Source organism: Cupressus sempervirens, chromosome 9 (assembly GCF_028749045.1).
Source record: "Cupressus sempervirens isolate cs-2001-9-10 chromosome 9, ASM2874904v1, whole genome shotgun sequence".
Classification (NCBI taxonomy): Eukaryota; Viridiplantae; Streptophyta; class Pinopsida; order Cupressales; family Cupressaceae; genus Cupressus; species Cupressus sempervirens.
The window spans coordinates 154,809,882-154,837,751 of NC_143126.1; the positions used below are offsets into that span (position 1 = coordinate 154,809,882).

The 27,870-nt window shown below is 35.8% G+C and overlaps 1 protein-coding gene across 2 annotated transcripts; it reads right to left on the reverse strand.

Annotated features, from left to right (window-relative positions):
- Positions 1-315: 315 nt before the first annotated feature.
- Positions 316-5,123, reverse strand: LOC149537973 (uncharacterized). Of its 2 annotated transcripts, none has more exons than XM_089799376.1 (4): positions 4,671-5,123; positions 3,297-3,586; positions 1,278-1,471; positions 316-1,148 (listed from the first exon to the last, which is right to left on the reverse strand). In XM_089799376.1, the coding sequence occupies exons 1-4, from the start codon at positions 4,876-4,878 to the stop codon at positions 692-694; spliced, it is 1,149 nt and encodes a 382-aa protein (XP_089655502.1). In that variant the 5' UTR covers positions 4,879-5,123; the 3' UTR covers positions 316-691. The 2 variants fall into 2 exon arrangements, with proteins under 2 accessions (XP_089655502.1, XP_089655503.1); XM_089799377.1 differs by having other exon boundaries at positions 3,297-3,526; positions 4,671-5,078.
- Positions 5,124-27,870: the final 22,747 nt, after the last annotated feature.

The window sequence follows — 27,870 nt, forward strand, 5'->3', positions numbered from 1 at the left end:
AAAACGAGGATCCTGCCCAAATCAGCATGAATCCGAATCCAAATCGGATCTGGACCTGAATCCGGCCTCCCAGGCATGAATCCAGTAAATAGGAAATATACCATAGAAAACTGTTCAAAGGATAAACATGACCCTCAATAACATAGATTAACTGCAGTGAGATCTAAGGACACGAATCAAGAATCAAACAAACCAAGAAATGATGAAAATCCAATTTGATAGAACTATTTATAATTGCACGTAGAATAAGATCTCAAAATCCGGATGTCAAGGAGAACACCATGCAATTAGATAAATCATAAAACACAGAGACGATTCAAACAATGCAAAATGGAATCCATTGATTGACTTGCATTTCACCCTCAACAAGTAGAATAAGATCTCAAAACCCCTATGTCAGGGAACACAACTTGTAACTAGACAACGCACAGTCATGATCTATTAGATGCACAGTGGAACCCAACAATATAATAGCCTTTCAACCTCAACTTTATGGGCAAGTGTAACAGTCTTGAGAATATATTACCATTTACATACCTTGCACGACAAAGGCAAGATATTCAATACCTCAAATGAAAGTTTAACATGCTCTAAACTTATCGAACCCTTTCATGAGTTCAATACAATAAGTCATACCAATTACTAGATTCATGGGGCATCCTATATGCTAAGAACTATATCTTCAGTGGAACTAAGATTTACTGATACTTGGCCCATGATCCTGAAGTACATTGGCTCGGCAGTAGGGACACTCCCCACAGATCTTGAGCCATGGGGTCAAACAAACAGGGTGAAACCTATGACGACATGCAAGTCGTATCAACTGTTCACCAGGCAAAAAGTGTTCTAAGCACACAGGACAATCTTCCTGTTCTAAAGATGATTTTGTTTCTTTGGATTCTTTGCCCCCAGCTGTTGACCTTGGCTCAAATAATTCTCTTTGCAAATTACTAATGCCCTTCTGATTAAGCCCTTGAGGCTTAGGTTCATGTGGAACATAGATTTCTAATTCCAGATCTTCCTCATACATTCCATTTCTTGATACAAGCCTGTTCCAGTCAGCTCCAGTGAGCCCCTCGTCACTTAAAATTGGATCTTCAGTAAAATAATATCGCAATTCTGTAGCAGTTGAATCTCTAATATTGTGCCTGGAACATACACACATTGGCATTGGAAATAGTTGAAAGTTATTGTTACCTCCAGAACTGCTACTATGTTCAATAACATTATGATGCATAAATTTGAACCACAACTTAAAAAATAAAACCATGTCGTACCTGTCGCTTACAAGAGATGCAGCCCTAAATCTCTGATAAAGGCGGTCCCTCACCCGCATAATTTCTCCACGAAAGCTGTTATTTTCAGCAGCTTGCTCATAAAAGGTACCAATAAGCCTGTTTCGAACATGGCTGGTCTCGTCATTGTGCATAGAACTGGTAGAGGTATGTTCAGAAAATTGACTGTGATCATCCTTCATTTAAAGAGAAAAAGGGATTGTCAGCAGTCCAACCTATTTTCTATTGAAAGGCTTTAATTTCTTTTCTAACTCAAAAAAATCCAGTATATTTTATTAAACTAGTTCAAATAACTGCATAGAGAAATACAAATATAGAAAAGGCTGGAAACAACATTGAAAGAGGCCAAATTTGCAAACAGCAGTGACCTTTGAAAAATAATTAAATTAAAAAGATTTAAAGATATGAACAATGGACACAGCAAAACAAGTACACAAATTAGGATGGGAGAAAATGCAGTAACACCACTCTGACTTTGATCATCCTTCATTTTAAAAGAAAAAGGGATTGTCAAAACCCAACCTATTTTCTATTGGAAGGCCTTAATTTCTTTCCTAACTCAAAAGAATTATGGTATATTTAATTAAACTAGTTCACTGACTGCATAGAGAGCTACAAATATAGAAAAGGCTGGAAACAAAATTGAAAGAGGCCAAATTTGCAAACAGCAGTGACCTTTGAAAATAAATTATATTAAAAAAATTTAAAGATATGAACAATGGACACAGCAAAACAAGTACACTAACTGCATTGCAAATTAGGATGGGAGAAAATGCAGTAACGCCAAAGGATGAGGTCTGTGTGGGACTTTCGATAATTAAATAACAAAGCTGTACTTGGCGCGCTGTTCTACTTGTGGTGCACAAAAGCAATGCTGAAATCTACCTAAAACAATAAAAGTGCTCTACAAAAATTCCTTATAGCATTGGAACAAGCTCCTAAAACAAACTCATGAAATAATTTCAAAGACAACTTATTCAGAATGCATTTTAGTCTGCTGCTTGATAGATCAATATAGGTGGATCAAAAAAACAAGTACAACAATGGGAAATTAATCACATTGCCAGATGGAACATGCAATTCAGTCAGACAAAAGTTTTCTTCTTGTTACTGTCAGAAACCAACAACCAGTCTCTTACCTATTTTATTCAACTCCCCATTTTCTATGTATTCCAACATAGGATAACAGCAAGGGAAAATTCTGAATATTAGAGAAAAAAAAAAGTCTGGCAGTACAAAATATTGAGGAATTTTTCCATCTCAAGTTAATAAAAAATTAATATATTAGAGACAGAAAATTGGCTAGATGTAGCAAATTGACGTAATGTGACAGAAATGACAGAAATGGAGGAAAGGATTCCTCACTAGAAACAATAGGATTTATATTATTGTTTCCAGATAATTCAATTTTTGTAGCTGTTATGGTCACCTAGTGATTAAATTTATCTATCTAATTCAGAAAAACAATAAAAAGGATATCAAGTAGGAAAAACTTAATAATAAATTGTCTATGTGATCAATTTATCATTCCCAGTAATATACTTATAAATCATTTATATAATCAATGATACATCATATTGCACGATAAAAAAAACATCATAAATCATCTCATGTCAAATGATGAAAAAGGTATTTATCATACATATAAAAAAAGAATGTTTAAAAATTATAGTCTATGCATAAATGGTATACGGATTTAACTTTTTCATCACTCCTAATATCCGATGTCTCCAATATCCTCTGAAACAGAAAACAGGAAATGTGAAGAGCCACCGCCAGGTAAGTCTGTCTGGATTTCAGGTGATATAGTTAAATTCTAAAGGTTGATGGATATTATAGAATAATCATGTATACTTTGATGAGGAATGTAAATTTTGTTGAATTTGCCAAAAAAAACATAAAATTGAATTTTAAATATAGCTCAAAGCAACTTTTTGATAGAATTAAGTTTGGCTCATTAACAAAGAGTAGACCATAGATTTTGCATGGTGAGAAACACACCCCTTCAGGTACTTGCTGAAGAGAACTTCTCAAGCGCAGTGACCGATGGCAGTAATAGTGGTGGTAATTGGGATCGTAGTGATTACTCCGTCGATGAGAATGAGTGCTGGAGCTGCTTGACCTTAACCGCCTGGAAGCTGCATCAGGAAGCTGTAATTCAGGGCTTCGACCCATACGAGACCGTCGCTGATATAAAAGCTCAGATGCACTTGTCATTGTCTCCTCAGCCCCTGAAGATGAGGACGAATCACAATGAAAATATAGTCTACCCCCACCTCGCCTCACAGGCCCTAATATCAGAGCAAAAGTCAACAATAGAAGTTACCTTCTCTGCTCCTTCACCTCAGAAATGAAGCCTTTAAAAATTTTAAATACCAAAGAAAAGTTCAGCTATGGAAATGATGCCTTCAATCTCATTATAAAATAACAAAGGAAAAGACGATACATGCATACAATGCAGAACTTGTTGCCTGGAAAACAAAATAGTCTCCACAAATAACGGTAAGATTGAAGCACCAATGCAATAAGTACCCTCCCACCCCAATGGAACAAAACAAAAATATGCACAGTCCAATTACCGGCAATGGCACTTCTCCACTTCTCCGCCACAAGTCTTAAGCACAACAAATCTTTATGGTTCAATGCAAACCCTGATATTCAAATCTTTCAGAAATGCAGATTCCTTAATTCAAGCTCACCGTGACTATCTCTAAAAGCGAGCTTGAAATTGTTTTTCAGGTTCAAACTACCTCAAATGTAAATTTCTGCTGTGGAAATGACACTCCTAATCTGAATAACAACATATCGTACAATGAATCCTAACGACCGAACTCACTAATAAGGGATAATTCAATCAAGAAAACAATGACAGGGAAGTTAGATCCTCGGGTTCAAAAGCCCCTTAATGCTAAAAAGGTAAAACCCCTAAAACAGAAGGAATGTATAAATGAGCATTACTACATCAATAAAAACGGAGGGACAAAATTCAATACCAAGGATTTAAGTCAATAAGTTTTTTGGTGAAATCAGATACAGGTTTCAAAACCCACAAAATAATTTAAAAAGCAATGCAGATGACGGCTCCCGCCTCAGCACTGTAAAACCAACAATTAAAACCATAAAGTAAAATTCAATGCCAGCCAGAAAAACCCAGGGCAATAAAACCTTTAAAGAAACTTAGCCTTGAATTCCAAACCCATCATATACTTCAAATCCGAATACAAACATCAACTATGCACAGACCCTTCCATCTCTGTAAAATCAATCAATGCATAATTCAATGCTAATTTGACGATTAAGTACCCTAGGCAATAAGAAATTAAAAGAAATCAATCCAAATCAGGCCATGGGTTCAAATCCCACTACTAACCTTACCTCTCCATGGATTGCTATGCTCCCTTCGTTGTCTATTTATCTGGCGTGTTCTGTGGGGCGAAGGTGCGGAGCTACTTGCAGCCTCCCATCCACTGGCATGAGAAGACCCGCAGGTGTCTGAATCGGAGGAGGAACCTTCCTGCGCTTGCGGGTCAAAATGAAAGCTTCCGTTCCAGTGCTGCCGAAACTTCCAGTGTTGAGAAGCCATTTCAATCGCTACTACAGTTGGAATTTTCTCGGCCCGATCCTTAAACCTTGGTTATCTATTTGTGCCTGCAATTTCAAACCCTGGTGCAGACGCAGGGTTTGGATTTTTACTTAGAAAATGCGCCTGGGCTCCTTCGTAGGTGCTTCTGATTATGTGAAATGAAGAGGAAGATTAAGATGGATATTTGGATTTAGCTCGTTAGGTGGGATTGCAATTCCAATGTTGTTGATAGAGACGAGGATAGTCAAACTAGATTTTAGCTTGTTCTCTTCCTAAAGGTGACTTTGAATGACATTCCAATGTGAAAAAAGAAGCTTGGTGGAATTGTTTAGTTTTTTTATTCCAATTAGGGGAAGAGACCTAAGACCAGCCTAAGGTCCAATGATCATGAGGATTTAGTGATATGTATCTTCAATTGATGCTTTTAAAATGCTTCCAAAAATGATAAGGCATATACTAATAATCGATCAAACATGTACTAATAGTCGATCACACATGTACTAATAGTTGATCATTTTTAACTTTCTTAGTTGTTGATTGGTCAATTTGTACCAGAATTACTATTTTTTTTGGTGAGCGGCTATTGGGAGGTGAACATAATGCGTATTGGGTGAATGTTTTAAAATGTCACATTTTGACTACTTCGCATTCCACAGCCTCTACAAAGAGATATGTAAAAGCCCAAATATTGAAACCTTAGCTTTAAGCTCTTAAGTAACCTACGGAGGTACATCGAAAAAATTGACATAATTCAACTTACTATTTAAGAGATCTAGGTACGTGAAGTTAGCCTGGGCAGCTACTAGGTCTCTTCCCCTACCTAGTGGAAGCATATAAAAGATTATTTCATATTAAAAAGTTTAAGTGGTGTGTAGTTGGATGAGTCTGAAAAAGTTTATTAGGGGTCACATTTGTTGGTTGGAAGGATTATGACATCTTAGAGTCTTTTTTTCCTTTGTTCTAATCTAATGAGGTTAAGCATGGGTATGAAAAAAGTACTACATAGGGGAAACGACCCAGTAGTTGCCTAGGCTAACTTCACACGCCTACAATTCCTAGTTCATATGTCAAAAGTTGTCAATTTTTTCGATGAACCTTTGTGAGTGAGTGAAGAGCTTATGTTAGAGAAAAAGGTTAACTTCATTTCATTTATTAAATTACTTTTTCTCCCTTCTTAAGATTTCACTTTATGTACTGATGCATTCACATTTAATAATTAATTAGTAATTATTAAATGGCTTTTTGCTTTTAGGTTACCCTTTTTTCGGGTTTCGATCTCCTTCTATAAGGATTGATCTTTTGTAATTATCTCTTATCTTTTTTATTTCTAAGAATACAATTTACATATTTTCAGAGCAAACCCTTGCCTCTTCTTGTTTTTTTTCTTCTCTGTGACAGGTTTTTATATATAGGTATTCTTTGGGCTTTGTGGATTTGTATTCTATCTCAAATCCTTCATGGTATCAGAGTCAGATCTATTGTAGCTTGTTCTGTATTTGGAGAAGAAGGAGAACAAGGGTTTGACAAAACAAATCTAACATTTTTTGGGCATTTTATTTGATTTTTGGAGGTGTGGCGATGGCGATTCTAAAAAAAATTATAGAGGTGATTTTCAAACAACGATATCTCACTCATACAGGCTCCTTTTCCAAGCTAACTCTTTTGTTTTGAGGTAGAAATTCATGATCTGCACATTATTGCAGGTTGTTTGTAATCTATTTTCCTAAATTTTTCTAAAAATTACAAATCTAGATGTTTTCAACTTCAAAGGCCTCGTTTAGGCTCATATGGACATATATTTAGGTGCTTTTTTTTTTTTAAGTGGATAATTTTTTGTCTACTTTCTAGATCAGGTATCAATTTGGAGTAATATTGAGTGGACATATTACTTTAAGCATTTGGTCATTTTTTGCCTATAAAAAAACAATCCAACACCTTCTGAAACAATGACCGAGACCTCTTCTTGTCTAGAACTTCTAACCCCTCATAACTATCGCACATGGAAGATCTTGATGACATGGCTTCTCTGGTCAAAAGGGTTGTCATCTTGTTTAGATGTTGTGTAGTTAGTTTTACAAAGACCTTTTGAGGTCATGCAACATAGGAATAGGTCAGATGAGGCAATGGGGTTGATTTCTTTACAAATATCTGACAATCTACAATTTCATCTTGATGGGTGCAATACCCCTCTAGTTACGTGGACCAAGCCTGAAGGCTTGTTTGGTACAATGAATGAGTTTAGGGCACTTCAAATTGAGGTAGAGCTTACCCATCTTGTACCGAATTCTTTTCCTTTTGTTGGTGTTTTAAAACTACTGAACAACAAAATGCTCAATACCAAAATGATAATACTCACATAACCTAAGGATAAGCCAATTCCTATTAACAATTACATGTGCAAACCATTTGGACCCAACTTCAACAAAACCAAGGATGGTTTTCTACTCTTCAGGCTCTACAAAACCAGGGTGGGTATACCTAGGGGATGATTCAAACTGAATGCTATTGTATGAGAATTGTATTAGTTTCATTTTGATTCTCATCTTCTATCTTCAGACACATGCATGACTTTGAAATTTTAGATAAAATACATCCCATATAGTAGATTTGGTCACAATTCTTCTATAGATTTGCTAGTATTCCTAGTAATAGTGGCTAACTAAGGCTGAAACATTCCATGCAAACAAGTGTTGAGCATCTTTGAAAATCTTCAAGATAAGTAAAATAATGTTGATTGTGATTTTATACTTGGTGCTTATTCATGATATACCTATCTACAGACTACGTTATTTTGATCAGTGCCTATTCCATTGGGATTCAGAGTCTACTGCAATTTATAGATCTAATTTGTTAAATTACAACAGACATTATCAGCTATTCTTATTGGAATTCATTCTTACTAACATCCTTTCTACTACCACACCAATCCCATCAAATTCATCAAAGCCTTTACTTAATTCATTGAATTAATAGTAGTAATGAATTGACATACAACCTAAATGAATTGCATTCAATTGAATGAGCTTTACTCACACAATCTCAAAATAACTAGTTAACAGTGAAGGAGACAAAATTCAACAAGAATTGAGATGGGGACAGCTCAAATTTGCATTAATTTTCTTTGAAAATTGTATACAATTGTAGTAAACTTAGAATAACCCTAGAAAGTAAAATAAGGATCACTCAGAATTAATTTATTCTCAGAAAATTTGCAGAGAAGATACATTATAAATTTTGCTCCAAGACTAGACCAAAAACATCCTAAGTATAAAACTAAAATGCATTAAAAATTGGACCCCCTTCTAGCCCTAGAATCTCACTTATATAATTGAGATGCAACAAGCTTCAGGTGTAGAAAGCTGATCGGTGTCCTTTTACAAAAATATTTACATCTTGCTTAACAGAAAAAGACAAAACTTTATGTAACAAAAATGTAACATCATATCATTCTCTTGGTAGGCCCCCTTTTTCTGTTACATCTTCGCATGCTACAAATCCCATGATTGGTCTTTACTCACTCTAAGTCCTCGGCATATGTAGCTATCAGACTTGTCAGTGATGTGTCAGGCTCTGATTAATGCAACTTCACCTCCACTCTGGCATTTTCACTCATATCATCATGTATTACCAAGGTGACAGTTACACTTGGTTCCATTTCTACTACATCACCCAAGTGATCCATTGTATCTTTCGCATGACATGACTGCCCTTCTTTGTCTTCTTCTTTCCCAGGTGCTGACAGAAGTGAATCAATGATTTGTAATTCATCTTCATGTATTTCTTCATCATCACTTTCAGCTTCCTCTAACTATTCACCAAAAGCAATATCTACCATCCACTTGTCATAAAGTGTATCATCTAGCCAATCAAAATGCAGAATGTCCTATTGCTTTTTGATAACATATTCAGCTTCTCTATCAATATCAACAAATTATTATTTCAAAGAATCAAAAAATATATGGGCTTTCACCATTTCTTCTGTTGTGGTAGCCCATCACACATGTCCCTTTTCATTGATGATTTTATTCATTCTTAAACAAAGTAAATCATCTAATTCCTTAGCCCATTCATCTTTGTTCTTTAACTTATTCTTTCTATCTAGGGTAGGAGGGAATAAATCAAATTTATAGCTTTTATATTTATTCAAGCAGCCTACTATTCTTCTCTATAGGTGAATTCTCTTATTATCAAATTTTGGAAGATTAGTAACAATATCATAAGTCTTTTCAATTTGATCATGTAAAAATTTTAAGACAGAATAACACAAAAATCTCATTTCTTTCCTTCTTTTTACCCATTTATTCACAATAGGCTTCAGAGCCTCATCATGGGCTTTCAATTCATCCCATATATTTATTGTCTTTGTTAGTTGATCATAAAATAGTGGCCATTCAATTTTATCCCCCAAATATGTGAGAGATTTTCTCAATTTGTCTTCATACTGTACATTCAGTTCTACATGTAATGCCCACAGTTTCTCTTTTCTTCTTCAAAGTCTTCAGCAATGTAATACTATGGCCTTTGTGGGGTATCTGGCAGTTCTATGAGAGGAGTGGATTTAAAAGGTTCCATTGGAGGACGGGGATATGTTATTCTTGGCCTTGTAGATCTCCCCATTAATTTATTTTCAAGTTCAATCCTTTTTTGAACTTCTTTATTATAGGCTTCCAAAACACTCTCATAATTACTCTGTAGTTCAAACATTGTTTCTTCTTCTTTCTCTACAGTGGCCAAAACAAGCTGAGAGGTTCCTACACCCATATGAGTTGTATGTACATGGTATCTCTCTGCTACCCTTCTTACAATAATATTTCTCATTAATCCTGAGACATCTGGTTGTGATGGAATAGCCCTAGATCCCTTTCTCAATGACCATATAACCAGAGCAGCCTGGTCATCATTGAATGCAGTCCCTGTGAATTCCTTCTTGATTGGGTCTTGCAAATCCAAATTATTTGAAATAGAACTAAAAATCAAGGCAATAACTATATCCCAGTTGGGTAATAATAAAATATTTGAGGCTATAACCATCTGTCTCGCCTCTTCAGGGGTTATGTTTTGGAATCCCTACATCATCTTTTCTTTTATTTTATTTTGCAAGGTTGCCTCCTCCAGCTCAAAATGCTCTCTTCTTAGCTTATTGCATCTTTCTTTGAACTTTCCCATGTTGGTTCTCCATGTAAACTGGTAGAAAGCTCTAGATTTGACAAAATTGTCATCTGACAAAAACTATTGACTCGCTTGCTCTAACATAGGGTCTAATTCCCTTCCTCTATAATCTGCAATTATCAACTCAAAACTTGGCACAAGAGGCTCTTGGGGGTTTCCTTCATCTATTTCAAATTGAGTAATAAAAACTCCTCCTTGAGATCCCAACCGTTTAATGTGTTCCCCAGTGAGTTATTCCTCTTCAATCCTCAAAGGAGTCTATGAAGGTGAGTATTCCTTAACATGAGGATCCTCCTCCCTTATTATTTTCCATCTCTTAGGGGAGGGCTTTAGAGGCCTCTCTTCCTAGACAGCACTAGCGGACCCAATTATTTGTTTGCCTTTGTCCCCAGTGGTCTTTTTATTCTGAATGATAATATAACCTAGCCTCTTTTGGACAGTCAATTGACCTACCCCTATGTTGAGAGTAAATCCTAATTTTCTCATTACCTCCCTGGCCTTATCTAGGAAAGAATTAATAAGAATTTGCTTCTTCCCATTCATGGTTTCCACTATTTTAGGAAAAGTGAGCATGAGTTTGTTTATTCTATCTATTGTTGTAACAGCATTACCTAGAGGACTATAATTTGCATCAAAACAATGAATGAAATCCAAAATTTTTGAGAAAACTCTCCATTTTCCTTTTTAGTCTCCTGCTCTTGTAGGGAGTATTCATTTCTTATTATATCTTTAGGAAAATAGAATTCATGATCAATTTTACCAAGCTTAATTCTATGTCTAAAAGCCAAATGATAAAATCCCTCAGTGTCATAAAAATGAGGGTGAGAAGCAACCATTTTATACTGATCCAAAATCTTGTGTAGAGAAAAGCCAACCCGCTTTTGTGATTACAAAGTGATGGGCCACTGTACAAGTGGCAAATATTGACCCTCTTGATCTTTTCAGCAAATAGGTTTCTCTACTCCTCCAAGCTGCCACAAAAATTCAGCTACTCCTACTTTTAGATGCACTTGGTAAGGTAATACATGGGGGGTACCTCTAAAACCATAAATTCTGGTGATAGTTGAAATTGAATATGGGATGATGTCTCCCCAATTGTGTGAAACCTTCAAACCAGTAGGATTGTCTAGGGTCCTAATAAGACCTACCAATGCCTTGGGTATTCTGGTTTTGTCTCTTAATAATAGGCACCTCAATTTGGAAGCAAAATACCTATCAAACCTGACAAAACTAGCCTTTTCTGCTTCCCACGTCATATATGCACTCCATAATTGGATTAGCAATGCTTCCCCATCTTGTTCCCTATTCAATTTCATTTCTTTTCCAAAATATGTTACTCCTTTAAAAAAAAACATGTGCATTATCAAAGAATAGTGACCAAAAATCTTTTCGACCTTGCCTTTCGCAATCCCAACTAGGCCATTATGAATTTCTTTAGCTAAATAAGAAGAAAAATCAAAAATTATGTCCACACCAAAAGAGGAAATCTGAGTAATCATGTACATAAAACTCACAAGCATAAACTCCTCTTCATCTTTTCCAAAAACTCTGCACAAAGTCTTGTATGCCTCCACAGCCCTAGTATTGAAGTATGCCCTTTTGAAGGGTTCCTTAGAGGCTGTTGTTATTGCTAGTAGAGTTCCAATTTTTCCTATATGTGCCTTCAATGCACCTTGCCTAACTGCATCCTTCTTTGACATGTATTCCTTTTCTAACCCTTTCAAATCAATGGGCACATGATAATTAGTGAGAAGCCCTAGACCAAATACTTGCCTAATTTCCTCTGGGTTGATTGTGATCAGGATCTCACCATCAACTCTTCTCACTACTCTAATTGCTTGGTCATAGTTTTTTGCCACAACCTCAAGGAGGTCATAATCCATAAAGACACTTGGAACAACTAATTTTCCTAAATCAAAGTTCCAAATATTGGCATGCGGGGCAAACAAATTCCTCTTTGAAAACCATTTTTTGAATAAATCCAGACTAGTCTGAGAAGTGGTAGCATCCTAGACCCAATTCCCCTTATCATTTAATCCATCTCTGACTCTTAGCCTAGGGTTTAATGAAGTTAGCTTTTTAACTTGTATAGTGTCAATGGTGGATTCAGGGAGCAATTCGAGCAAGTCATCGTGGATGTTTCTATCCAAATAATTCTGTTGTCTAGAAAACACCTTCTTTGGAGGCATCTTGACTATAATTCGCAAAAACTGAAATGTTAAAGAGGTTATAGTATATAAGTACTTTCTTGATTTTCTACTCGTTCTTCTATAATTCTGCAATATCTTGCGAATAATGGGAAACTGCTTCACACTCTGATCAAGCTCAACACAATATTCTCAGTATTTCTTTTGCTCAGAAAACTTAAAATCTTTGTTCGTGTGAGATGAAAATGGTGAAATCTCCTGTAATATACACTATTTTTTCTCGCACGTGAAGCTTTCATTCCTCATAAATGAATTGTAAGGGAAATAGAATGGCACCACCTTCTACGTTCAAATTTACACCATTGATCTTGAAAAATCCTACAATCTAGGAATGCAAACAGGGATGACTCATATTCTACTTGACATGTTGGCAGTCATCCAATGAAAATTTTCCATGTGTACCTTTCCTTCATTGTTGGCACTTCAAACTGGACCCACTGATTTCTGAGGCTACATGTCGTTGAGTCGCTACCTCACTATACATAAAGAGTGAGCATGTTGTCATAGCAAGGAAGCAACATCCCTTGATCTGATCTTAATCTGATGGTAGGCATTTTACTGCATTTTTTATTATTAGAGTGGTGGGTCCCTTATACATTTGCCTTGTTCGCTATGTTGCTATACATAACATTCGAGCAACTTATCATAGCCATAAATTGACAGCCATAGATCTAGGATTGATCTAAGGGTGAGGAAACTAAATTACATGCATACACGGTGTTGGGTCCCCTAGTTGCTATGTCGCATAGAGTAAATTGTGTACATCTTTTCATAGCGAGGTATTGACTATCGTTGATTTGATCTTGATCCAATGATCAAAATCCTTCATCTGATTTCTGAATAGGGCATGGGTCTAGGTCACTGATGACATGAGGATATCCTATCTAGCTAGCACATAAATCAATATTTTAATCCTAGTTGCACTACCACATAACTTAGGTCCCACCATTTGAAACTGTTATTACATTATCATTTTCTGTCAAGGCACTATGTTGCTAATGGTGGAGATTATTCATTTTTCAATTGTGACATAGCAACCTCCAGTGTCTTGTTAAAATCTTGTGTCGAAAAGATAGATACCTATCAAATCATGATTATCCTAATTAGTGCTTCTGAAAAAATAATAAAATCACACGTCCATCATGCCACTTAGGAGCTTTTATGGTCACTAGGAAATTTAAAAGCTACCATCATTTATATTTTTCGATAAGGCACCATGTCACTACCGGTAGGGCACAAACTTTTTCTGATAGTGACATAGCGACCCATTAAAAAAATGGATTTTGTTGATGGCTTTTGCACTTTGTTATTCTTTGTTCCTTTTTCGGTTCTGACAGCTTTGACATGAAACATGTGACTAAATACTTTTGAAGCAAAACACTTTCTGGTCACCGCACCTCCATTTCATGACACCGCCACTCAATTTCACAATAGTCACTATGTCGCGTAGGGTAAAACACTTGCATCTTTTGATAGCAATGATGCGACAGCCATAGATCTTGCAAGGATTAGATGGTGTGAAACAAAAGGGAAAAAGGTCACTTGGGGGTGCAAAAGATTTGAACTAGACATGGAATATTTGCATTTTAAAAGGTTTTGCACCTGAATAAATTCAAAAGAAATGAGACCTAGGGTTGACAAAGGTTTTCAAAGGTTATCAAATTTGCAAGACCAAAAACCAAAAATCCTAGTCTCCAAATCTCCAATAATGGACTCAATTCTCATTTTTTGTACCTAGATTGGGAAAATTTTATCCTTCAAAAAATCAAACGAACGATGACTCTGTCTAGGAATGATAGACTACCCAAGTCTATACAAGAATTTAGAATCTATGGTTGAGTAGACCACATACCTGACTTTAAAATGACAACTTCTTCAGAGGACATAGGAACAAAACATTAGAAACAGGGAATAACACTATACAAGGACATTTACAGGGATTTATAAAATACACAAAATGTATAAGGGAACAAGAAACCCTAAAGCTACTGTTCATGGAAAACAAATACTCTAGGAAAAGTATCTCTTCAAGAACTGTCCATGAACTGGTAGTTCAAGAATATTGTCTGACAAATCCTTGAGGATATAAGAGTCTTCTCCACATGTATTTTCAATTAAATAGGGACCTAACCAGATAGGATCAAACTTACCATGTTTTCCCTTATCCTTAATTCTGGCATTCCACATTAAGACTAAATCTCCATCTTCAAACTTTTTGTTTACTGTCCTTTTATCATATAATGTCTTAACTTGTAGTTGCAACTTTTGGTTCTTGAGAGATGCTTCTCTTCTAGTTTATGCTAGTCCTACAAGCTCATCCAGCGTTTCTTGCATGTCATCTATAATATCTTTATCATACAACTAGATGTAATTGTAGAGTCCTACCAAGTTATTCTGAGGCATCCTTGCCTAAATTCCATATACCAGATCAAATGGGGCTACTCCAATGGCTTTCTTCACAGTCACTCTGTCAGCCCATATTGCTAGCTGCAACTTGGAATGCCATGCATTCTTGTTACCATCCAAGGTCCTCTTAATGACTTTTAGTAGGCTTTTATTTGTGGATTCAGCTTGTCCATTTCCTTGTGGATGATATGGAGAGGATGTTGATCTTTTGATTCCATACTTGTCACAAAACTTTATGAATTCCTCAGACCTAAAGCACATTGCATTATCTATTACAATTCTCCAAGGAAAACCAAATCTAGAAATAATGTTATTTAGCAAGAAATTGTTGACAACTTTACTAGTTGCATTTCTTGTAGGGACCGCTTCTACCCACTTTGTGAAATAATCAGTAGCAACTAAAATCTAGGAATAGACAATGCTAGATTTAGGAGAGATCTCACCTATGAAATGCATACCCCATTGCTAAAATGGTGCTTGAATCTCAATTGACTTTAATGGAGTATTACCTGAGAACTTCAATTTTCCAGCAAACCTTTGACAGGCATCACATTTCCTAACCATGATTTGAGCATCTTTAAAAAGGTATGGCCACTAGAATCCAGCTCTCATTACCTTGTGTGTAGTGGTCTTAGCCATATAATGCCCTCCACAAACTCCAGTGTGCATCTCATTTAACACTTCTTTTTATTTTTTGTGATCAACACATTTTAATAGTATTCCTTCAAAATTTCTCCACCATAAATTGTTCTTAACAATGATATACCTAATGGCTTGTATCTTAGTAATCCTCTTCTCATTTTCAGTCAAATGAGAAGGAACTTCTATGTGTTGTAGATAATGGATAACATTAACATACCACTCACAATGATCCATGTCACATAAATAAGATATGAGGTCATCAACTACCATATTTATCTGATTAGCATCCAAATTAGATTGAGTCATAAGTTTAGCCAAACCTTGATCTCTTACTAGTTTAGTTATATGTATTTCAATGTTAAATTCTTGGATCTTGTTAATCCACTTGCATCTTCTACCCGATACTTCTTGTTGAGAAAAAATGTCCTTTACAGTTGCACTAGGTACAAATGCAATAACAATGGCACCTACCAAATAACATCTAAAAGCCTTAACAACCTTTACTAAAGCATATGCTTATTTCTCATTTATTTCATATTTTAATTCAACAGGTTGTAGTGACTTACTAAAGAAAGCAATGGGTTGTTCATATCCCTCTTCATTCTTCTGCAACAAGACTACAACTATTGTATGGCAAGATGCAAAAGAGAATATGTGCATTGGTTTTGTATAATCTAGAGTCCTAAGGACTGGAGCATTCTTTATAGTAGTTTTAATATCTTGAAATGCTTGTGAAGGTTCACCATCCCAGTTAATAGTAGCTCCTTTCTTGAGCATTTTAGAAATAGGTCTACTAATCTTAGCAAAGTTTATAATAAATCTCCTTAGAAAGTTAATTTGCCCAAGGAAAGATTGTATTCCTTTCAGACTCTTTGGCTTAGGGACCTTATCAATGGTTGCTACTCTTTCAGGATCTATCTTTACTCTCTCCTTTGATACTATATGTCCCAATAATTTTCCTTCAGTTACCCCAAATGTACACTACTTAGGGTTTAATGATACTCCATATCCCAAGGCTTTGATAAAAAATCTTCTCCAGATGCCTATAGTGGTCTTCAGCCCTTTTGGAATAGGCTGTGAGGTCATCTTGGTATACAACCATAAACTTATTGATGTACTCATGGAAAGCCACATCCATAGCTCTTTGAAAAGTGGCACCAGCATTAATTAGTCCAAAAGGAATTCTAACATATACATAAGTTCCCCAAGGAGTTGTAAATGTTGTCTTAAACTACTCTTCTTATTTCACCAGGACCTGGTTACATCCTGAGAACCCATCCATCATAGACATAAGTTTAGACCCAGTTACTTGTTGCAACATAGCTTCCATGTTTGGTAACCCATAATTATCTTTTAGGGAAGCAATGTTCAAATTTCTGAAATCTACACATAGTCTGATATCTCCATTCTTTTTCTTGACAGGTACTAAGTTTGAGACCCAAGTGGAATGTCTAATACATTTAATTATCCCTCCATCCCTTAACTTCATTAATTCCTCTTGCATTTTAGGGGCTAGAGTGGGATTAACTAGTCTCTGTTTCTTCCTAAAAGGTTTTACATTCTCCTTCAATGGTATGATATGTTGAAAAAGATCTTCTCTATAAGCCTTTAGGTCATCATATGACCATGCAAAAACATGTCTATATTTTCTTAGTAGGTCAATCAAAGGCTTTCTAATTTTAGCTGAAAAATTTTGACCAATATAAACCTTCTTAGGGGCCTCATTAGTACCCAAATTTATCTCTTCTAGCTCTTGAGATTTACAATGTTTAGCTCTAGGCCTTACCCTATCTTGGTTATCAAACATGCTCTCCAAAACAACCAAACCTTTAGGTACTTTATTAGTCTTTAATTGTATAACCTCTTGACCAAAAATTGTTTCCTTCCCATCTATGGTTTCAACCAAATAACTACAATCCAATTCTTGACCATAGTATTTATCTTCATTCGACAAGAAATTCACAATATCTTTGTCATCTTCAAAGACTTGCCAATGTTCAATATTGCCAGGTATTGATGGCCTATTTTGAACCTCAATCTGTGAAATTCCTGCAAATGATATCTCCTGGGGTTTAATTGCCACATTTGCCAATAAGTTAGCCATCTTATTTTGAGTTCTATCTCTCCATGATATACCAAATGCATCAAAAAATTCAATCTGATCCCAAACAACATTTCTATATTGTTTTAACCTTCTGTTCTTAGAAGCATATGTTTCCCTTATTTGTGAAACAACCAATTCAGAATCACTTATAACATGCAACCTTTTGATTCCTTATTGGGTAGAAAATTTCAACCCCAACATCAAGGCTTCATATTTAGCTATATTGTTAGTACATGAAAAGTTTAGGGTAAAAGAGTATCTAAAAGTGTTTTTCTTTGGAGAAACAAAAACTACCCCTACCCCTGCACCTTCTTTGGAACTAGCCCCATCAAAGAACATTTTCCATAATATTGGTGAGTCCATACAACACTCAACTTCATCTTCAATCACAACAGGCAACTTCTCAACTTCTTAGATAATTAACTTAGCTCTGAATGCATTCACACCAGTATCTAAAAAGCAAGTCGCATCTTTGTCAATTTCCTCCCCCAAAATATGATTAACCCTTGGCTCTATGTCTACTTTGACACCCTTGTCACCTATGTGAAAAGTTGCATAGGTTAGGTCACATTGTAGACTACCTCCCATAGCAACACTCCATTTTCTAGAAAGCAACATTCCATAATGTGGAGGAATATCAACTACAAGGACTGACATGGTCAACTCTACCTCAGGGTATGTAGCTAGCTTAAATGGTAAATCATTTATGGTACCTATGACTGGGACTTCTCCAGCATCCATACCTCTACATCTTCCTTGTTTAGTATCTACTTTCAATCCTAGGGCTTCCATTACTTTGAAAGGCATGATGGTATTAGAAGCTCCTGAATCTATCGTGCAATTTTTTAGGGTCTTTCCTTTTATAATCAAACTGAGAAAAAATGGGTCAATATCTTCTATGTATGCTACTGATGAATCATCCAAGAACATTTGGGGAATTTGGGACATAATATCACTATCTTCTACTACTAAGGGGGTTTGTTGAATGGCATTTTGTTCTACATTTTTGTTACTATTTCTTATCCCTCCCAACCATGACAAAGCTTTGCTCTTATGATCTTCAATTCTAAATAGTTCAGACAAGGGTACCTTAATAGTAATTTGTGATAACATGGATATCATGTCAATAGGATCAGACACAGTGGGTTTCACAATCATACCTAGAGTAGGAACCTTCTGAGCAGCAGGGACTACTATTTGCTTGGCAGTATCAGATCTTAATCCCTTTTCTTGCACAATTGCTTTTGCTATCTCATTTGTTTGAAATTGAACTTTCTTCTTGGGTTCTCTACATTAGCCTTCTTGACTTCATCTTTCATCTTATGTGTAATATCTTTTATGAATATACCAGAAGGCTTCCCAACATCATTGTTAACTATTTGATTTCTCAAATTGTAGTTACTATGTACTTGGGAGATCATCTCTGTAGTGATCCTATCAATTTCCTCTTTAGAAAGCATCCTCAAGTTCACATGACCAACTTCAAAAGATGTAGCACATACCTGATCTTCATCATATCCTTCGTTGTTTGAGAACACTTGTTGATGATGTAATTGATAAGCAATTTTTTTATTCTCAAGATCACTTTCTGTTTCTTCCAAATCAGAATCCACACAATCATTGCACATGCTTACCATATTATAGCTTACATCATCATGGATTTTTTCTTCTTCTTCTTCCTCCTCAGTTTATGCACTATGATCTGAAGCAAATGATTGAGCAACTGCACAATACTCTAAAGATTCTTTACAAAGGATCTGGTGTACCCTTATCTTTTACATTTTGGGTCCAGTTAGGAATTGGCTTTCCATCCTTCCATTGGGTGGTGTAAAAGTAATTTTGCATTCTAGGTTGTCTATTGAAATTGCTATTGTTCATAGGGGTCTTCTCAACAACATTTGGCTTCTGGGTATTGAAACTAGTAGGATTCATCCTTTTTAGCAATTCCAACACTTGACCTATTGTGGGTTCTTCTGGCTTCTTTCCTATAGAATTTTTATCAACCTCCCTTTTGTTGTTATTCTTGGGATTGAACAAATTTGGATCATCTCTCCTACCAAGCTTGCCAGATACCTACCTACTATTCTCAATATTTATTGCAACCTTATAAGCATCCGTCAAAGTTTTAGGATCTTTATCCTTCAACTAATAAGCCATTTTGCTATCAAAAACATTAAAATATGTTGTAAGACAAACATCCTCATTCAGCCTCATAACCTAAAATAGTTTGTACATACCTTTTTGGAATCTTACATTGAAATCAAATGTAGACTCATTAGGGTTTTTCTTGATGTTATTGAATTCATTTAGCATGAACCCTACATTGGTATTATCTCTATACTGCTCTTTGAACAATTTCTCCAAGTCACTCCATGAGGTAATACTGTCATCAGGTAATCGTCTAAACCAATCCCTTGAATCCTTAGTTATTTAATGAACAAAAAGCTTCATTACCACATCCTCATGCTCAAATTCATAATCATTTAGCATATCTATGAAAACTCTTAGGTGCTTTTCACCAGTAACAACATTGTTTCCAGAGAACTTGACAACTTTATCTCTTAAATCAAAAGATATGGGATGTAGAGTGCTAGGGATACCTGCAAATGACATGTGTTTATATTTTTCCATGTATATAGGTTTCTTCTAAAAACCAAGAACATTTGAGGTGCTTGCTACATTGGCTTAGTTAAGAACAACATTTTGGGATAGTTGAGGTTGGACAAAGGGGACTTGAGTGCTAATGGTGGATGATGAGGCAGGGGCAGATTGAGATATTCCCTGAATTGGAATCATTGGACCACTAACGAGTATAGAAGTTGCAGATGGGGTAGACAAATTTGGCCATGAAGCCAATGCAGAATTAGATTTTATGAATTGGATTTTCCTCCTAGTTTCTGCAGCTTGAGCTTCATTCTCCACCTTCTCAAGCTCTTTTGCAAGATCTTCCTTTTCTTTTCTAGCCTTCTCTAGGTCTAGATCTAATTTTAACATGAAAGGGTTTAGGGATTTGCTTGGTAGAGCTTGAGGTTCATTTATTTGGATTTCGATGGCTTTTCCCTTTCCTTTATCTATAGCTTTAATAGTAGGTTCTACAGGATCTACTTGGACAGACTTATAAGCTTGGACTTGAGTAATGACAAGTTCTTGCTTTTGACTAAAGAGTTTTTCTTGTTCTTGAACTTTGGTTCTCAGACTGTCTACATCTCCAAAGACATCAACATGAAGGATTGACATTCTTTCTTCTAACTTATTGTTTTGTTCTTTTAAGGTAGCCATCCTTCTAAGAAGATTATCTCTTCCCTTCTAAGTAGATTATCTCTTTCCACTATATCATCTAGGGTGGCTTGCTCTCTTTCCTTTTCTAGGCAAATACACTTGGCTTCTTCCTCACCAATCCATTTCTTCAAAACTCCCATTTTTTACCATACTTCTTTAGGATCTGCAGAGGTAGCTTCTGAATCAATAGGATCATCTAGGTCAATAAGATTAGGTTCCATTTATGGGACCACCCTGGGATAAAAAAGATCTCCAAATGAACTTTTGAGTCCTAGCCTATGATTCATCTCAGTTATCAAATCTAGTCTAGGGGAAACATTCCCTAGTGGTGACATATCCTTATCTTGATATGTTCTTTCATCTGGTATTGGGGTACTAAATATCCCTCCTAAGAGTCTTGTGGTTTCTAATTCAGAGTTGAGTGAAGAAGACTCTCTCCCTACCACTGGTTGATATTGAGAACTAACTGATACACTACCTCTTGGTTTCCAAGTGGGATTTGGGTCTTCCCTTTTTTTATTTAGGTTCTTCCTACCACCTTTAGGTAAGTCAGTATACATTGGTACATTAGGATTTACTCTTGTGTAAGCTCTTGTGTTTTTTCTTTTGTTAGCCATTTTACTATTTATCAAATAAGCACTAGCTTCAAAACCTTGACTGAGTCGCCACCCTATTCTTGGGAAAATACAACAATTAAAATTACTTCTGACTTCAAAGAAAAGACACCAACTAATATAGAAATATCTAACACAAATTGACTACTCACTAAGATCATAAGAGTGCAACTCTTGCTTGACAGATAAGACACTTGGAAGGGCTGGATACGTCAATGTAACTTTGTGGTGTTTGGTGTTCTTTTTCTCTCTTTTTTAAATTCTCAAGGTTTGTCACTAAAACATACCCATTACAACCAAAAAAAAAGTACTAAAACATTTGACACACACGTACACAATAGGACCAAAGAAACTACAATACTTCTCACACATGTGTTGGACAACTCCCTAGTAGAGTCAACATTTTGTTGGTGTTTTAAAACTACTTAACAACAAAATGCTCAATACCAAAATGATAATACTCACATAACCTAAGGATAAGTCATTTCCTATTAACAATTACATGTGAAAATCATTTGGACCCAACTTCAACAAAACCAAGGATGGTTTTCTACTCTTTAGGCTCTGCAAAACCAGGGTGGGTATACCTAGGGGATGATTCAAACTGAATGCTATTGTATGAGAATTATATTAGTTTCATTCTGATTCTCATCTTCTATCTTCGGATACATGCATGACTTTAACATTTTAGATAAAATACATCCCATATAGTAGATTTGGTCACAATTCTTCTATAGATTTGCAAGTATTCCTAGCAATAGTGGCTAACTAAGGCCGAAACATTCCATGCAAACAAGTGTTGACCATCTTTGAAAATCTTCAAGAAAAGTAAAATAACATTGATTTTGATTTTAGACTTGGTGTTTATTCATGTTATACCTATCTACAAACTGAATTAATTTGATTACTGCCTATTCCATTGGGATTCAGAGTCTACTGCAATTTATAGATCTAATTTGTTGCATTACAATAGATATTATCAACTATTCTTATTGGAATTCATTCTTACTGACATCCTTTCTATTACCACACCAATCCCATCAAATTCATCAAAGCCTTTACTTAATTCATTGAATTATAACAGTAATAAATTGACATACAACCTAAATGAATTGTATTCAATTGAACTAGCTTTACTCACACAATCTCAAAATAACCAGGTAATAGTGAAGGAGACAAAATTCAACAAGAATTGATATGGGGATAGGTCAAATTTGCATTAATTTTCCTTGAAAATTGTATAAAATTGTAGTAAACTCATAATGACTCTAGAAAGAAACACAAGGATCACTCAAAATTAATGTATTCTCAGAAAATTTGTAGAGAAGATACATTGTAAAGTTTGCTCGAAGATAGGACCGAAAACATCCTAAGTATAAAACTAAAATGCATTAAAAATTGGACCCCCTTCTAGCCCTGGAATCTTACTTATATAATGTGAGATGCAACAAGCTTCAGGTGTAGAAAATTGATAGGTGTCCTTTTACAAAAATATTTACATCTTACTTAATAGAAAAAGACAAAACTTTATGTAACAGAAAGGTAACATCATATCATTCTCTTGGTAGGCCCCCTTTTCTATTACATCTGTGCATACTACAAATCCCATGATTGGTCTTTACTCACTCTGAGTCCTTGGCATATGTAGCTATTAGACTTACCAGTGATGTATTGGGCTTTGATTAATGCAACTTCAGCTCCACTCTCGAATTTTCACTCATATCATCATGTATTACCAAGGTGATAGTTACACTTGGTTCTATTTCCGCTACATCATCCAATTGATCCATTATATCTTTTGCATGCGATGACTGCTCTTCTTTGTCTTCTTCTTTCCCAAGTGCTGATGAAAGTGAATTGATGATTTGTGATTCATCTTCATGTATTTCTTCATCATCAATTTCAGCTTCCTCTAACTATTCACTAGAAGCAATATCTTCCATCCACTTGTCATAAAGTGTATCATCTGGCCAATCAAAATGCAGAATGTCCTATTGCTTTTTGATAACATATTCAGCTTCTCTGTCAATAGCAAAAAATTCTTATTTCAAAGAATCAAAGAATATCTGGGCTTTCACCATTTCTTCTATTGTGGTAGCCCACCATGCATGTCCCTTTTCATTGATGATTTTATTCATTCTTAAACAAAATAAATCATCTAATTCCTTAGCCCACTCATCTTTGTTCTTTAACTTATTCTTTCTATCTAGGGCACAAGGGAATAAATCAAATTTTTGGCTTTTAATTTATTCAAGTAGCCTACTATTCTTCTATGTAGGTGAATTCTCTTATTATCAAATTATAGAAGATCAATAACAATATCATAAGTCTTTTCAATTTGATCATGTGAAATTTTATGACAAAATAACACAAAAATGCCATTTCTTTCCTTCTTTTTACCCATTTATTCACAACAGGCTTCAAAGCCTCAGCATGGGCTTTCAATTCATCCCATATATTTAATGTCTTTATTAACTAATCATAAAATAGTGGCCATTCAATTTTATCCCCCAAATATGTGAGGGCTTTTCTCAATTTGTGTTCATATTGTACATTCAGTTCTACATGTAATGCCCATAGTTTGCTCTTTTCTTCTTCAAAGTCTTCAACGATGTAATATTGTGGCCTTTGTGGGGTATCTGGCAGTTCTATGAGATGAGTGGATTTAAAAGGTTCCACTAGAGGATGGGGATATGTTATTCTTGGCCTTGTAAATCTCCCTGTTACTTTATTTTCAAGTTCAATCCTCTTTTGAATTTCTTTTTTATAGGCTTCCAAAACACTCTCATACTTACTCTGTAGTTCAAACATTGTTTTTTCTTCTTTCTCTGTAGTGGCCAAAACAAACTGAGAGGTTCCTACACCCATATGAGCTACTTGTACATGGGATGTCTCTGCTACCCTTCTTACAATAATATTTCCCATTAATCCTGAGTCATCTAGCTATGATGAAACAACCCTAGATCCCTTTCTCAATGGCCATATAACGAGAGTAGCCTGGTCGTCACTGAATGCATTCCCTATGAATTCCTTCTTGCTTGGGTCTCGCAAATCCAATTTATTTGAAATAGAACTAAAAATCAAGGCATCAGTTATATCCCAATTGGGTAATAATAAAATATTTGAGGCTTTACCCATATGTCTCCCCTCTTCAAGGGTTATGTTTTGGAATTCCTGCATCATCTTTTATTTTATTTTATTTTACAAGGTTGCCTCCTCTAGCTCGGGATGCTCTGTTCTTAGCTTATTGCATCTTTCTTTGAACTTGCCCATGTTGGTTCTCCATGCAAACTGGCAAAAAGCTCTAGATTTGACAAAATTGTCATTTGACAAAAACAATTGACTTGCTTGCTCTAACATAGGGTCTAATTCCCTTCCTCTATAATTTTCAATTGTCAACTCAAAACTTGGCACAGGAGGCTCTTGGGGGTTTCCTTCATCTATTTCAGATTGAGTAACAAAAACTCCTCCTTGAGATCGCAACTGTTCAATTTGTTCCCCAGTGAGTTGTTCCTCTTCAATCCTCAGAGGGGCCTATGAAGGTGAGTATTCATCAATGTGAGGATCCTCCTCCCTTATTATTTTCTGCCTCTTAGGGGAGGGCTTAAGAGGCCTCTCTTCCCAGACAGCACTAGTGGACCCAAACATTTGTTTGCCTTGTCCCTAGTGGTCTTTTTATTTTGAATGATAGTATAACCTAGGCTCTTTCAGACAGTCAATTGACCTACCCCTATGTTGGGAGTAAATCCCAATTTTCTCATTACCTCCCTGGCCTTATCTAGGAAAGAATTAATAAGAATTTGCTTCTTCTTATTCATGGTTTCCATTGTTTCAAGAAAAGTGAACATGAGCTTATTTATTCTATCTGTTGTTGTAACAACATTACCTAGAGGACTATAATTTGCATCAAAACAATGAATGAAATCCACAACTTTTGAGAAAAATCTCCATTTTTCCTTCTTAGTCTCTTGCTCTTGCAGGGAGTATTCATTTCTTATTATATCTTCAGGAAAATAGAATTCATGATCAATTTTACCAAGCTTAATTCTATGTCTAAAAGCCAAATGATAAAATCCCTCAGTGTCACAAAAAATGAGGGTGAGAAACAACCATTTTATACTGATCCAAAATCTTGTGTAGAGAAAGCCAACCCCCTTTTTTGATTACAAATTGACGGGCCATTATACAAGTGGGGAATATTGACCCTCTTGATCTTTTCAGCAAATAGGTTTCCTCCACTCCTCCTAGCTACCACAAAAATTTAGCTACTCCTACTTTTAAACGCACTTGGTGAGGTAATACATGGGGGGTACCTCTAAAACCATAAATTTTGATGATAGTTGAAACTAAATATGGGATGATGTCTCCCCAATTGTGTGAAACCTTCAAACCAATAGGATTGTTTAGGGGCCTAATAAGACATGCCAATGGCTTGGGTATTCTAGGATTGTCACTTGATAATAGGCACCTCAATTTGGGAACAAAATACCTATCAAACCTAACAAAACTAGCCTTTTCTGCCTCCCAGGTCATATTTGCACTCCATAAATGGACTGACAGTGCTTCCCCATCTTGTTCCCTATTCAATTTCTTTTCTTTTCCAAAATATGTTACTCCTTTTAACAAAAACATGTGCATTATCAAAGAATAGTGACCAATAATCTTTTCCACCTTGCCTTTCGCAATCCCAACCAGACAGTTATGAATTTCTTTAGCTAAATAAGAAGCAAAATCAAAGATTATTTCCAAACCAAAAGAGGAAATATGAGTAATCATGTACATAAAACTCATGGACATAAACTCCTCTTCATCTTCTCCAAAAACTCTGCACAGAGTCCTGTATGCCTCCACAGCCCTAGTATTGAAGTATGCCCTTTTGAAGGGTTCCTTAGAGGCTACTGTTATTACTGGTAGAGTTCCAAATTTTCCTATATGTGTCCTCAATGCACCTTGCCTAACTGCATCCTTCTTTGACATGTATTCCTTTTCTAACCATTTCAAATCAATGGGCACATGATAATTAGTGAGGGGCCCTAGACCAAATACTCACCTAATTTCCTCTGGGTTGATTGTGATCAGGATCTCACCATCAACTCTTCTCACTACTCTTATTACTTGGTCATAGCTTTGTGCCACAGCCTCAAGGAGGTCATAATCCATAAAGACACTTGGAACAACTAATTTGCCTAAATCAAAATTCCAAATATTGGCATGCGGGGAAAACAAATTCCTCTCTGAAAACCATTTCTTGAATAAATCTAGACCATTCTGAGAAGTGTTAGCATCTCGGACCCAATTTCCCTTATCATATAATCCATCTTTGACTCTCAGACTAGGGTTTGATGAAGTTAGCTTTTTAACTTGTACAATCTTAATGGTGGGTTCAGGGAGGAATTCAAGCAGGTCATCATGGATGTCTCTATCCAAATAATTCTCTTGTCAAGAAAACACCTTCTTTGGAGGCATCTTGACTATAATTCGTAGAAACTAAAATGCTATAGAGGTTATAGTATATAAGTACTTGATTTTTTGCTCGTTCTTCTATAATTTTGCAATATCTCGCAAACAATGGGAAACTGCTTCATGCTCTGATGAGGCTCAACACAATATTTCCAGTATTTCTTCTGCTTAGAAAACTTAAAATCTTTGTTCATGTGAGATGAAAATGGTAAGATCTCCTATAATATACTCTATTTTTTCTCACATGCGAAGCTTTCATTCCTCATAAATGAACTGGAAGGGAAACAAAATGGCACCACCTTCTACATTCAAATTTACACCATTGATCTTAAAAAATCCTACAATCCAGGAATGCAAACAGGGATGACTCACATTCTACTTGACATGTTGGCAGTCAATCCAATGAAATTTTTCCATGTGTGCCTTTCCATCATTGTTGGCACTTCAAACTAGATGCACTGATTTTTGAGGCCACATGTTGTTGAGTCGCTACTTAGCTATACATAAAGAGTGAGCGTGTTGCCATAGTGAGGAAGTGACATCTCTTCAACTGATCTTAATCTAATGATAGGCATTTTACTGCATTTTTTATTATTAGAGTGGTGGGTCCCTCCTGAATTTGCCTTGTTCACTATGTCGCTATACATAACATTCGAGCAACTTATCATAGCGATAAAGCGACAGCCGTAGATCTGGGCTTGATTTGAGGGCGAGGAAACTACATAATGTGCATACATTGTGGTGGGTCCCCTAGTCGCTATGTCACATAGAGTAAATAGTGCACATCTTTTCATAGTGAGGTTGCGACTATCGTTGATCTGATCTTGATCCAACAATTAGAATACTTCATCTGATTTTTGAATAGAGCATGGGTCTAGGTCACTGATGACGTGAGGATATCCTATCCAGCTGGTACATAAATCAATATTTTAATCCTAGTTGCACTACCACGTAACTTAGGTCCCATCATTTGAAACTATTGTTGCATTATCATTTTCCATCAAGGCACTATGTCACTAATGGTGGAGATCATTCATTTTCCAATCGTGACATAGCGATCTTCAGTGTCTTGTTAAAATTCGGTGCTGGAAAGATAGATACCTATCAAATC

What these genes read in the sequence shown, in the direction of transcription:
- LOC149537973 (XM_089799376.1), bottom strand. Translation starts at nt 4,878, where the DNA reads ATGGCTTCTCAACACTGGAAGTTTCGGCAGCACTGGAACGGAAGCTTT. An exon ending in GCATAGCAATCCATGGAGAG is followed by an intron (nt 3,587 to 4,670) that starts GTAAGGTTAGTA and finishes CTCTGATATTAG; the next exon opens with GGCCTGTGAGGCGAGGTGGG. An exon ending in TTCAGCAAGTACCTGAAGGG is followed by an intron (nt 1,472 to 3,296) that starts GTGTGTTTCTCA and finishes CTTTAAATGAAG; the next exon opens with GATGATCACAGTCAATTTTC.